The 14,737-nt window shown below is 41.3% G+C and overlaps 1 protein-coding gene across 1 annotated transcript in view; it reads right to left on the bottom strand.

The window, feature by feature from the left end:
* The window catches only part of LOC308309847 (ERO1-like protein beta), a 32,124-nt gene extending 23,097 nt beyond the window's left edge, over positions 1-9,027 (bottom strand). The window contains 1 exon segment of the mRNA XM_080755782.1: positions 8,515-9,027. Coding sequence (XP_080611908.1) covers positions 8,515-8,673 — 159 coding nt within the window. The 5' untranslated portion in view covers positions 8,674-9,027.
* Between the last annotated feature and the right edge of the window lie 5,710 nt (positions 9,028-14,737).

The raw sequence follows: 14,737 nt of genomic DNA, 5'->3' as shown, positions 1-14,737 counted from the left end.
ACTATAGTTCCACACTCACTCCAGAGGGCCACTATAGTTCCACACTCACTCCAGAGGGCCACTATAGTTCCACACTCACTCCAGAGGGCCACTATAGTTCCACACTCACTCCAGAGGACCACTATATAGTTCCACACTCACTCCAGAGGGCCACTATAGTTCCACACTCACTCCAGAGGGCCACTATAGTTCCACACTCACTCCAGAGGGCCACTATAGTTCCACACTCACTCCAGAGGACCACTATATAGTTCCACACTCACTCCAGAGGGCCACTATATAGTTCCACACTCACTCCAGAGGGCCACTATATAGTTCCACACTCACTCCAGAGGGCCACTATAGTTCCACACTCACTCCAGAGGGCCACTATAGTTCCACACTCACTCCAGAGGGCCACTATAGTTCCACACTCACTCCAGAGGGCCACTATAGTTCCACACTCACTCCAGAGGACCACTATATAGTTCCACACTCACTCCAGAGGGAGTGAGTGTGAGTACATTGGCATAGATTGTGTTCATTTGACGGTCAATGCACTGACATGTGTCAGGTGAGTGACAGCTGCTATGTGAGGATCACAGATCTCACAGCAGAGGGATGGACCTGGCGTCACCCGATCTCACAGCTCATGCACTATTCAGCAACACAACATATGGTTGGAAAGAAAACTCAATTGTTTTGCTTAAGTACAAGTAGCAATATTATACCGCATTGTAGAAGCACTCTGTTACAAGTATAAGTCTGGAATTCAAGATTTACTTGAGTTAAGAGTAATTAGTAACTAAAGCTTTCATTTACAATATTTTCCTCTGAGATGTGCGTGGAGTAGAAATGAAAGAAGGGGAAAAAAAGCCTACCTCAAAATAGTACAGTATGATATATAATAGTTAGAGCTGGGACTCGATTACATAAATTAATCTAATTAATCAGAGGCTTTGTAGTTAATTAATCTAGATTAATCGCATTTTAATCGCATATCAATATTCAACCTGAGAACAGCGAGAAACCTTTTTTTTTAATGTTTTTTGGTATCCCAGTGAATCAATGAATAGTGACTACAGGATACCACTAATTTTCAACATTTTACTGTCATTAATATACCTGTTGTGGAAATAATAATAAAAGGTCACCCCATTCTGTGTTGCCTAGAACTGGAGGTCTGAAAAAATATCAACTTAAGGCGGTGCAGCAGCCTAATGAGCCTATTCAGTACTGGAAATGCGCCCAGTGAGAAACGTTCCGCCTTAAAAAAAAAAAAGTGCGATTAATTTTTCTGTAGTTAATTCATCTAAATGAATCGCATAAATTCCCGGCCCTAATAATAGTACAGTATGATATATGATATGATAACAGTACCGTATGATGTATGATAATGATAATAGTACTTTATTGTCAGTTCGCACTGACATTTGTTTTGCGACCCAGCAGGCCTTGTATGCAACACACATATACACACATTTGACATGAAACGGGACACAAAAATAAAAGGCCGTTATAGGCCTGCATGTATCGAGACATGAGGGCAAAGAGCAATGTCCACAGCTCAGTCTAGTCCTGCACGCCAAAAACCTGATTAAGCCTCCGAGTCGACTGATGGACAAAAGACCTCTTCAGTCTGACATTATTGTATGCTGGAGCACCATGGGCTGTATTTTGCGTGTCTTAAGTACCAGGTCTTATTCCATAACTTGAGTAAACTAAAGACCTGGAGGCGTGATCAATGCCATTTGGCTATTCTGAGTGGCCAAAGAGCATTGATCACGCCTCCAGGTCTTTAGTTTACTCAAGTTAGGGAATAAGACCTGGTACTTAAGACACGCAAAATACATGTCCATATCTCCTTCCTGAAGGTAGCAACCTTTCTCTCCACGAAAAACATGGCTAGTATTAGAGGTGATATTCCTTATATTCTATACAACACATGGCTAGTATTAGAGGTGATATTCCTTATATTCTATACAACACATGGTTAGTATTAGAGGTGATATTCCTTATATTCTATACAACACATGGCTAGTATTAGAGGTGATATTCCTTATATTCTATACAAAACATGGCGAGTATTAGAGGTGATATTCCTTATATTCTATACAACACTGCATGGCTAGTGTTAGATGGTGATATTCCTTATATTCTATACAAAACATGGCTAGTATTAGAGGTGATATTCCTTATATTCTATACAACACATGGCTAGTGTTAGATGGTGATATTCCTTATATTCTATACAAAACATGGCTAGTCTTAGAGGTGATATTCCTTATATTCTATACAAAACATGGTTAGTATTAGAGGTGATATTCCTTATATTCTATACAAAACATGGCTAGTATTAGAGGTGATATTCCTTATATTCTATACAACACATGGCTAGTATTAGAGGTGATATTCCTTATATTCTACACAACACATGGCTAGTATTAGAGGTGATATTCCTTATATTCTACACAACACATGGCTAGTATTAGAGGTGATATTCCTTATATTCTACACAACACATGGCTAGTATTAGAGGTGATATTCCTTGCTAACCTTAGGATGCCGTTATCATACATGGATGTATTCTATATAGGGTAACAAGATGACTCGTTTCTGTTTTCCTCCCAGAATTTTCCCCAGTGAGGGGTTGGTGGGAGAGGCTGGACAGCAGACGGCTGGACTTTGAATTTCTCTAACTATAAACTTTCATGACAGCAGAACAGATCTACAAGCTCGAGTGGCGCGCTACGAGCTTGTAGGTCTGCTATTTTTGAAAAATCGAAGAACGACTGACATTTTTATAGAATCTGATCTCAGGTCAGAATGGGTTAATCAGACCAGTGTGTGTCCAGTGGAAACCTCGTATGAATCTGATCTCAGGTCAGAATGGGTTAGTAACCACTGGTGCTGATGATGGCCTCGCATATAGACAGCCTTCATCTGCCTTTGCAAATGCATATTATTGCCCCAGGCAGATTAGTATTTTATTTTATTATATAATACTATATTATAGTATAGAATGTTATTAGTATGGCTATGCGAGGCTACATGCAGTTCATCAATTCCTGCCCTATTCACCCATTTATATGAATTTATGTATGTTACATTTATCAGCTTAAATAGTGTATTTTTTTGCCTCCATTTTCTCCTTGACATGGCGACCTCTGTTACTGAATAAACACTATAGCAATGACTACTAGCACAGAGACGTTTAACCCATTTTGACATGACGATTCTTAAAAAATCCAAAATGTTTTCTGAAAAAACCTATGTTTCTGTGTCAGTTGGTGCTCAACCTTTTTCCATGTCAAGGACCCCCATAATTATCGGTATTTGGCCGCGGAACCCAGTCTGAAAACATGTTGTTCCAGGGACCCCCAGAAGCAAAGATTTGAGTTAAAAAATGTTTAACTCTGAAAGAATATATATTCAAAGATTTGCGCCACATTATTCAAAAACAGCAGACCTATACAAGCTCGTAGCTATGTAGCTTGTAGATCTTCTATTTTTTCAACAGCTAAAGCATGACATAATGCTTAAAAACACCAAAAGGGGTTCCCGCCCGCAAAATGTGATAATAACACTGTTACTGAACAAACACTAGAAAAGGGCCCTTTAACACAAATTTTAACAAAGAATATATCACTATCTGGACAGCCTATAGCAGCTGACGTGTTCCTCTGGTGGGGCTAACATATGGCAGGCTGACAACGTGTCCGTCTGCAGCGCACTGCTCCGGACAACAGAAGAGGGGGTTAAGTGTCTCAATTATCCTTTTAGAACACTTTAACCTGAGGAGGCCGACTCTACGAAACGCCTTCTAAGAAACGCTTCTTCTCAACCTTTCAACAATTTAACCCCCTTTTGGTGTTATAATTTAGCTATTGAAGAATAGCAGATCTACAAGCTCAAGCTTGAAAATCGTGAAAATGTGGTGCAAATCTTTTGAATATATATATTCTTTCAGAGTGAACGTTTTTAACTCAAATGTTTGCTTCTGGGGGGGGGGGGGTCCCTGGAACAACATGAAACTGTTTGAGAAATCACTGACATAGAAACATGAGTTTGTCAGAAAAACCGACAGATTTTAGAAGGCATTTGTAGAATCTTAAATAACAGTTCAACATGTTCAACAGTAGCAGATGTACAAGAGCTGCGAGCTGTTGATTAGTCCAAAGTAAATAAAATTACACAATGATGCTTTTGTAAAAATAATAATAATAAAGGTAATTATTTAAAATCAGAAAAAATTGTAACAAATATACAATATAGGCTAATATTATCCGGTTTATATTTCGATCAGTATTATTAACAAACATACGATAGGCTACATTAACTATAGTTTATTTAACTATTTATCTTCAGCTCTATTTGAAAGATTCTAATCAGTCTGCAACCGGACCAGCTTGGGCAGTATATACTGTACATATTTGGCCAGAAGTAGAACTTAAAAATGTTTGACGAGTTACAAACAGGGACATGTGTGTTGGTGCGTGCGTGTGTGTGTGTGTGTGTGTGTGTGTGTGTGTGTGTGTGTGTGTGTGTGTGTGTGTGTGTGTGTGTGTGTGTCCGCCTGTCTGCCTGTCTCTGTCTCTTTAAGAGAGTCAGCTGTTAGTGGGGGGGGCTTACCATCTACTTAAACAAAAAACAAACAAAGAACAGCAATGGGTTCAATATAAATATAACATTAGTGTGGAGGGAGGCCTTACCCTCTACTTTCACCAGTAAAACTAAAATAGAATAATTATTAAAATAAATTACACATTTCAGCCAGTCAGTTATTTCATAATCGTCTCGCAATTATTTGAGATAATCGTAATTATTTCTACCCTATTTTACCTCTAGGAATAATGAATGTCAGTTTACTTTTTTTTTTACATTTCAGTTATAGGCCTATTTGTCATACCTGCCCCTGTCCCATTTGTTTTTGGATTACCAGGGCAAACAGAAACGTATTCTTCATTCATACATTCCAACGTTTCAACACAAAACACAAATAAATCGCCGTCACGATAGTAAATTATCTGTGCTGACAATCACATTGTCTTAAACTTAAATGTGTTGTTAAATCGTGACCGCCCTATAGACAGTCCTACCTGATCCATGGCCGAGTGGAACGGCTGCATTACAGACGCACAGATGACAAGCGCCCACGACACCCAGCGACCTCCTCCTCCTCCTCCTCCTCTGAACATGTCTTTCTTTTTGTATAAACTATGAAATTATTGCATTACTAAAATCTACATGAATCTAACAACAAGTCCTCCCCGTGTTTAGCAAAAAGCCGGCAGACAGAATAACCCCATGATGTCCAGCTGATGTTACAACAAGCTCGCACTCCTCAGGTGCTTTTTTTTTGACAGCTGTTGTCATTTCAACACACACACACACACACACACGCACACACTTTCAAATAAGCCACGCCTCCTCCTCCTCCTCCTCCTCCCCTCCACGATGGAAAAGAAAAGTAGTTGCGTTGTTTTTTTCTTACTCGAGTAAAAGTGTCAATACTAGTCTTGTACTGTAGAACTGTACTCTGTTTACAAGTAAAGAAGAGTCTGGCATTCAATGTGTACTTGAGTAAGCAAAAATAAGTTACAAAAGTATTGGTATCAAAAATGTAGGCTACTTTTAAAAAGTAACAAAAGTTATAAAGTATTATATAAAGTCAAAGTTATAAAGTCATTTTCACACAAATGTATATAGTCGCACAAGCTTGTAGATCAGCTATTTTCAAATGGCCAAAAATGTATGGGCTGAAGTGCTTAATGCACGTTTTGTAATCAAAAAATAATCTACAAAGTAACTGAGTAATTAAAGTTTTCAAAAACTTGGGAGTGGAAAAGTACAATATTTCCCTCTCTGAGATGTAGTGGAGTACAAGTGCCTCCTCCACCTCCCCAAACGACAATACCTACGTCAACGACGCACGCACACCGAAAACCAAGTCCCGCCCTCCCCGGAAGAAAGAGACGAGAGGAGGGGAACCGTTTTGTAGTTTTTCCCCGACAAGTTTCCATGACGCGCGGACCGAAAAGGGACTACAAGTCCCGTCGGGGCCGTGCGCCGGGAGGTCTCAGCCAATCGGCGTGCACCACGCTGTCATACACTTCCGCGTCTACATGTAAAAATAAACACTGCTACCTCTATGCTCTGCTATCGCGTGTATATGAGTGATGATAAGAACGGCAATACGGCACGTTTATCATTACAACTTGAATTAGTATTGTTCTATTAAAAACGTCCTTAATGGAGAATACTGACACTGTGAGGAGTACAAAAATATGGCCTAATAAGTGAAGCATTGAAGTAACTTCACTGGAGTATTTCCAAATGTACATTTTAATTCTACTCTCCTTTGAAAACTCTCCAGATATAAATTATTTTATTATAAAACATACATTATGCCATGGTAACCACTTCCCTGTTTGTTTTTTCTTTTCATTAAGACATGTGAATCCCTTGACTCCTTCAAAACCGCTCTCAAAGGACACCTATCGACTGTAATTTGAAACTGCAGCCCTGTAAAAAAATATATCTGCCCCCCCCCCCCCTTCACTATATATATATATATATATATATATATATATATATATTATCCTTTTTACCTCCTATGATGATTTTTTTCTTGTTATATACAAGTGTATATTTGTACGTCTCTAAATGTTATGATGAATTGAAAATGGTAAACCCTATAGTAAACAAGTGTAATATGCTTTATGGTGTCGTCCACAGTGCTTGAAATGTACCTATTCTGCATAATGTTAATAAATGTTTCAATCTATCAATATAGAAATAGGCTATTTGAAAAGAGGCAGAGCTACAAGCTCGCATGATTGAAGATCTGCTTCAAACATTTTGAATTGCCAAATGTTTGTACTTTTACTTACATTTTGAACACAGGCATTTTGCTTGTAACAGAGTATTTGCACCTTTATTTAGGTAAAAATAACCAAACGTATTTTTCCCACCAGGAGGCACCAAGGCTCCAGACTTCCCAAAACAAACTGGTCATGCTACTACCGGGCCTCACTCCCCGAACCCAACTCACCCCTGCCCACTTTGACAGGCTGGAATGGCTTTAGGGTTGAATGACGACAGAGTACAGCATCTTGCGATGGGTCTGGTGGTCCACAAGAGTCAATAATACACCACCAAGATTCACCAGGGGATTCAGATTTTACGGGGGCCAGTTTCGATTTGCAGCCGTCCGTAGGTGCCCTTTTGAGTGAGAGCGGTTTTAAAGGAGTCAAGGGATTCACATGTCTTAATGACCGTTCCACATTTTGGGTGGCATAGGAGCGAAATTTAATTTTGTCCCTTGTTTGTACCAAATCTGGGTTGCACATGGTTTGTTGAGCTCCCTCTGGTGTTGTGGGTGTGGACTTTGTTGACATTAAGGAAATATTTAGACAGGTACATGGGCTTCTGGGTGGTGTATCGAATCTTGTGGACCAGACCCATTGCAAGATACTGTACTCTGTCGTCAACCCTAAAGCCATTCCAGCCTGTCAAAGTGGGCAGGGGTGAGGTGGGTTCGGGGGGGGTGAGGCCCAGTAGGACCCTGACCAGTTTGTTTTGGGAGGTCTGGAGCCTTGTTTTAAGGGCCTTTGAGGTGCTGTGGTACCATGAGGTGCATGCATAGTCGAAGAAACGTTGTACGAGGGCTCCTGTCAGGGTCTTCGAGGTGTTTTTGTTGACCAGTGAGCAGTGAGGAGATCCTGTAAAGGAATCTTGTTCTTTGGTTGACTTTTTTTATTACGTTGGTGGCCATTTTATCACCGGAAAGATTTGCCTCCAGGTAATTTCATCTTTTCGTGTGATATAATATCGTGACCCACCCTAACCAAGAAGCCATATGCCTTGCTGAGATTACTGACTTTACTGTATATGTTATTTCCCCCCTTAGCTATGATGATTTCCTGTTTTTGGCTATACCCTATTGTAAACAAGTGTAATGCTTTATGTTGTCGTCCACAGTTAACAGTTTTGTATTGAGTTGTGCTTGAAAGGTAGGCTACTGTGTAATTATCCAATCTGTTAATAAATCATTCAATCAATAATGTATAATTCAAAGTATGTCATGCATATGGCCGCCCCCTTTTCCCCTCACTGTATATGTTAGTTTTTTTTCTCCCCTATTTAACTCTATGATGATTTCCTGTTTTTGGCTTTATAGAAGTATATTTGTATTTGCATACGTCTCTAAATGTTATGATGAATTGAACATGGTGGACCCTATTGAAAACAAGTGTAATGTGCTCTATGGTCTTGTCCACTTAACAGTTGTTGTATTGAGTTTGATTGAAATGTACTGTAATTGTTAATTACTGTTAATAAATACTTCAATCAATCAATTCTTTCACAGGCAGCAAACTTGCCAAAAAACAGATCATTTTTTTGGTGGTCCACTGGTCCTTATTAATGAAATAGTTTGAGCACCACTGACACACATAGAAACATCCTGTTTGTTTTTTCTTCAGAAAACTGTCAAGATTTAGAAGAATCTGGTCCATATCAAATTGTACTCACGTGACAGAAGCAGCTTTGATCCTGGCCGCTAGTGGATTGTTTGTTGTTATTGTTGTGTTTGTTGTTGTGTTGTTGTTGGTTCTGGAACCAGGCCAACACCAAATCACCCAAAAACAGCACCAGAACCCCAACGATCTGGGCGCTCACTCTCAACAACATCCTATAGTATTATAATGTATATACTATTACCTCATCAATTAAACAAAACAAAAAGAAAGAAAGAAAATCAATAATAATAATAATAATAATAATAATACTAGGCTTAATAATATATAAAGATCCGGCTCAGTTTCCTGGTCTCGATCCAAAACAAAACGGTTTGTTATTTAATGATCCTGACGTCTTAATTAATATAAGATAAGGGCCTTTTGTCTCCTCTTCCTAAACGGAATGATTTATCTTTGATAAGGTTGTCTTTGTATGTTCTGATATCCTATAAGAGGGACGGTAATAACAATAGTAATAATAATAATCCACGCCGACACTTCTTCTTTTTCCTGGAGTCGACACACATCGTTGAGAGAGTTTGTGTTTTCTGTCTTCCCTCGACCACCGTAGATGCGACGAGGCTACGGCGAGCGACGGGGTTCAGGATTCATTGGAAAGAACGGCGAAAAGGGTTTGATGATGGTGTTCTTCTTCATCGATGCTATGGCGACCCCTGGTGGCCACCACTGGCAACTGGTGCAAAAAATAATCTAAAAGTCTTCTTCAGAATATTGACCTCAAACTAATTGACCTCAAACTAATTGCAACAAAAAAAAGCTGATTTTGTATCTTCAATATATCCTGAATAACTGAAAGAAAAAAAAAAGTTGCCTGGAATTGTCTGAGGGAAAAGATTTGAAAATGGCCTGTAGGCTACAGTATGGCCCACCAGTATATGGACAAAGGTAAATATGTTCTAACATGTCAAACTAGGGGGTTTTCATGATGCTAAAATAAATAAATAAATATTGTATTTGAATTATTATTCATTGGGCTAAATTTGGCCATAGCCACTTGCCCATTAATGAGCAGACCACATCACATTTGTGATGACGGCTATGGCCGTTTTTAGCCCAAAGACGTATTCTTTTATGCAAAACTAATGCTTGGAATGGATTCAGAATCATGGAAACCCTCTATAGTTTGACATGTCACATGCTACGCACGCACGCACACACACACACACACACACACACACACACACACACACACACACACACACACACACACACACACACACACAGTGAGTGTGAACTATGTAGGCCTACTCGACTGGTGCTATCTCTCTCTTTGCACATGAACAGTAGGCTACAATTAATTCATTATTTTAAATGTTTAGGTTTAAGTATGTTTTATCATTGCACTTTATTGCCTTTTAATTTGTTGCACCACTGTTACGTGTTGTATTTTTTATTGCACCGTAGATGAGAGGGAAACATAATGTTTTATTATTATTATTATTATTATTATTAATGTCCTCCCTCTGACATATATTGGTGTGACAAATAAAGAAACCTTGAAACCTTGAATAGTCTCAGCCAATAAAGGAAAAAGAAAATAAAGGAAAAACAGCTCCCCTGGCTAGAAAGGCCCTTAATTATCTTCTATATATATATATATATTTTTTTTTTATCCCACGATTTTGTAACCCATTTTTCACCCCTTTTGTCAATCATCTAATGTGATCCTGGGCTCTACACACCCTCCACCAACCTAGTCCCCATATATGGGGGACAAGGGGAGAGCAACAGACTTGAACTCATGCTTCCTTCATGCCTGAGTGTCCAAGTTGCTCCTTTCCACCTGACAGGGGGGAGTTTCCCTGGTTGGACGTAGCGTGTGGAAGGAACACGTTATTCCAACCAGTTCCTTTCCCCTCCATCAGGCGCCCCGGCTGGCCAGGGGGAGGCAGTTTAGTGACCAGGATTACTGCATGTTTTTTGTGAGGGTACGTACCCTAGGGGACACGGGGAGAACATGTGAGGGTACCTACCCTAGGGGACACGGGGAGAACATGCAAACTCCACACAGAAAGGCCCTTTCGCCAACCCCACCTTCGGGTATGGGCACTGATGACGCGGAGGAGGAAACACGCCGCCAGCACCCACAGCGTTCCCGAGCGGGAATCGAACCCAGGACCTTCTAGCTGTGAGGCGACAGCACTACCAACTGTGCCAAGGTGCCCCCTCTGCCCTTAATTATCTTGATTGGTTTAAGATATTTTTCCTGTCATCTCTCATAATGGCACGAACATCAATACAGCATGGAAATGTGAACAACAACTTTGTCCACAATTCCATCGTTGGCAACGACAACGACACATTATTTAGTTTTGGGCCAGAGAGGCTAAATCTCATCAAATGGTGGTCCGTGGCTCAACTGCTGACTATATGAATAATGGACCTCGATAATGGTTGGAATTAAACCACTGTTCTAAAGTATTCAATCAATCAATCAATCAGTCCAATCTGAGGTGCTGATTTCATCAGGGTTCATACGGTAAGTCATGAGGCAGTGGGTGTGTGTGGTGTCACCTGTCCTTTGACCCCATCGTTGTGGTGGAGGGGATGTCTTTGTGCTTGCAGGGACTAGACTAGACTGGACTATAACTGGGACTATAGTAACTACTGTAGGCCTACTGACCATGGTATTACTGTCTGCTGTAGGCCTACTGACCATGGTATTACTGTGCTTAACTGAGTGACCAGCCAATTGGCCTGACCTGTACCCCATAGAGAAGGTTGTATTGTCAAGAGGAAGGTGTGAGACATAAGACTGAACAATAATTAATTTACAGCTGTTATCAAAGCAAACCTGGGCTTCCATAACACCTCAACAGTGCCACAGGGACGGATTAAGCCCCACGAGGGCCCCTGCAGGGCCGGTACGTTTTACAGGGCCCCCCATAGCACGCGTGCATGCAACATTTTCGTGGTTTTCCGTGTTTTTTTATCATATTTTTTACCTAAAGTTAACTAAATCAATGGCCAATGAAGGGCCCCAGGAGCCCTTTTCAGGGCCGGTTTCTCTGAAGGGCCCCTGGGCCACGGCCCCACTGTCCCATGCATGCCACGCCCCGTTGATTTGATCAAGTAGCCCAGACCAAGTATTAACTGCATACATTCATAATATTTATTCTATTCAGATGGTCGACATTTCTCGTTTAAAAAAAATCGTTTTTTTAGTGGTATCGTAAAATATTCTAATTCATTGGGATATGATTTTTTTTTTCATGTGCTGTACGCCATAATCATCAAGATTAAAACAAAAAAAAGGTTGTAAATACTGAATTGAGAATATATGAAAGTTTCACTTTTTGAATTATTTTACGGAAGAAAATTAAACTTTAAAAATAATATTTTAATTACATGGGATGGACCTGTATATTATATGTCTATGACGGCTACAGTCAGAGCTATAACAGAGCTAACAGCTACAGGTGCGTCAGAGCAGCAACCAGTGTGATTAATGAGAGAAAGGAGGTCCCACTGTCTTCACTTATATATATGAATAGACACATCCATCCATCCATCCATCCAACAGACAACAGACAACGCAGTACATACCTCAACACAATGTTTATTCATAGAGACTTTTAACCCAGTTTTTTGGGGGGGGAGGTCCTCGGGGGGGGGGGGGGGGGGGGGGGTTTGGTCCTCGGGGGGGGGGCAGGGACGGATTAACCTCTACGAGGGCCCCTGGGCCGGTAATATTTTCAGGGCCCCCTTAGGGCGCGTGCACGCGACATTTTCGTGTTTTTCCGTGTTTTTATCATCTTTTTAACCTAAATTTAACACAATCAACAGCCAATGAAGGGCCCCAGGAGCCCTTTTCAGGGCGTCAAACCTAGTACCTCACCACGGTCCAATTTCCCCAAAGGGCCCCTGAGAGCCAAGGGACCCTGGTCCACGGCCCCACTGGCCCAATGGCTAATTTGTCCCTGGGGGGGGGGGGGGGTCATCGGTTTAGGGTTAGGTTTAGCCTCACTCTAACTCTAACCCAATTGAAGCTTCAAGGATTGAAATATACAGGTTTCGCTTTGCAAGATAAAAAATAAAGATGCCATTATGACAAGTGATTAATATTATATACACTATATTTATAGAAGCATGCCCATTGTCACAATAAACTAGGAGGATGTGGAGATTACACAATAAATACAGTTAGCATGTTGGCATTCTTTAAACCACTATTTAGATCATTTTGGCTTATGCACCCCAAAGGGAAAGAGACAAGGACCACCCATAGGGTCCAGGGACCACCCATAGGGTCCAAAGACCACCCATAGGGTCCAGGGACCACCCATAGGGTCCAGGGACCACCCAGAGGGTCCAAGGACCACCCATATGGTCCAGGGACCATCCATATGGTCCAGGAACCACCCATAGGGTCCAAGGTCCACCCATAGGGTCCAAAGACCACCCATAGGGTCCAAGGACCACCCATATGGTCCAGGGAACATCCATATGGTCCAGGGACCATCCATAGGGTCCAAGGACCACCCATAGGGTCCACCCAGAGGGATATTATGCATAGCCTACCATGCATGCAGCTTATATTGGTTAATATGGTGAAAAGCACCATGCTGGAAGCGTGTGGAGAAGGAGCGGTGTTCTAATGCCTATATGTCCATATATGGACACTCCATATATGTGGAGTCACTGTGTCTGAAATCAAGTTTATCATCATCATGGAGGAGTGACTCCAGTCCATGGTTTATACTCGTCCATGGAGGAGTGACTCCAGTCCATGGTTTATGCTCCAGTCCATGGATTATACTCCAGTCCATGGAGGAGTGACTCCCGTCCACAGTTTATACTCCAGTCCATGGTTTATACTCCAGTCCATGGAATGAATCCAGTCCTTGATTTATACTCCAGTTGAGTCCATGGTTTATACTCCAGTCCATGGAGGAGTGACTCCAGTCCATGGTTTACACTCCAGTCCATGGTTTATACTCCAGTCCATGGTTTATACTCCAGTCCATGGAGGAGTGACTCCAGTCCACGGTTTATACTCCAGTCCATGGTTTATACTCCAGTCCACGGTTTAGACTCCAGTCCATGGTTTATACTCCAGTCCATGGAGGAGTGACTCCAGTCCACGGTTTATACTCCAGTCCATGGAGGAGTTACTCCAGTCCATGGTTTGTACAGGTGTAACATCTCTCATATATATATATATATATATATATATATATAGGACCCACATTTTGTTATGGGGGATTTTTTAATATATTTCTGAGGTAATTGTAATGTCCACTATGTATGGCTTTTTATGTGCACCACAGATATTCAGATATTTGATACTCATTGAAAACACACGTCTCTGCTTCTGGAGACATGATATTGTCTTCATCATCATTTTTCGACCGCGGTCGAGATCATAGATTTCACAATGCCATGCCAGACTTCCCGGTCCTTCATTGCCATCCCCAGTTCCTGCTTTACTGATGCATGTGTCCCTATAGCGATGACATCAGGGAACCACCGTTTTCTACCCCTGGTCTGCTTTGAGGCAGGACTCCAGAGAAGAAGGGAAGAAAATAACCTCATGATCAGCTCTGTAGCCGTGGCTGTGTTCTTCTGTATCAGACTAGTGTAGAAACACGGGGAAGGTTGCCGTATATTAGATTTGTCGATGGGTGGACTAGTGTAGAAACACGGGGAAGGTTGCCGTATATTAGATTTGTCGATGGGTGGACTAGTGTAGAAACACGGGGAAGGTTGCCGTATATTAGATTTGTCGATGGGTGGACTAGTGTAGAAACACGGGGAAGGTTGCCGTATATTAGATTTGTCGATGGGTGGACTAGTGTAGAAACACGGGGAAGGTTGCCGTATATTAGATTTGTCGATGGGTGGACTAGTGTAGAAACACGGGGAAGGTTGCCGTATATTAGATTTGTCGATGGGTGGACTAGTGTAGAAACACGGGGAAGGTTGCCGTATATTAGATTTGTCGATGGGTGGACTAGTGTAGAAACACGGGGAAGGTTGCCGTATATTAGATTTGTCGATGGGTGGACTAGTGTAGAAACACGGGGAAGGTTGCCGTATATTAGATTTGTCGATGGATGGACTAGTGTAGAAACACGGGGAAGGTTGCCGTATATTAGATTTGTCGATGGGTGGACTAGTGTAGAAACACGGGGAAGGTTGCCGTATATTAGATTAGTCGATGGGTGGCTCTTCCAAGAGAGTTTTGCGCTCTCATTAGATAGCGACATTTAAGA

The sequence above is a fragment of the Protomyctophum bolini genome (assembly GCF_963924005.1).
Source record: "Protomyctophum bolini genome assembly, chromosome: 3".
Taxonomy (NCBI): Eukaryota; Metazoa; Chordata; class Actinopteri; order Myctophiformes; family Myctophidae; genus Protomyctophum; species Protomyctophum bolini.
This window is presented reverse-complemented; position numbering and strand designations above follow the sequence as displayed.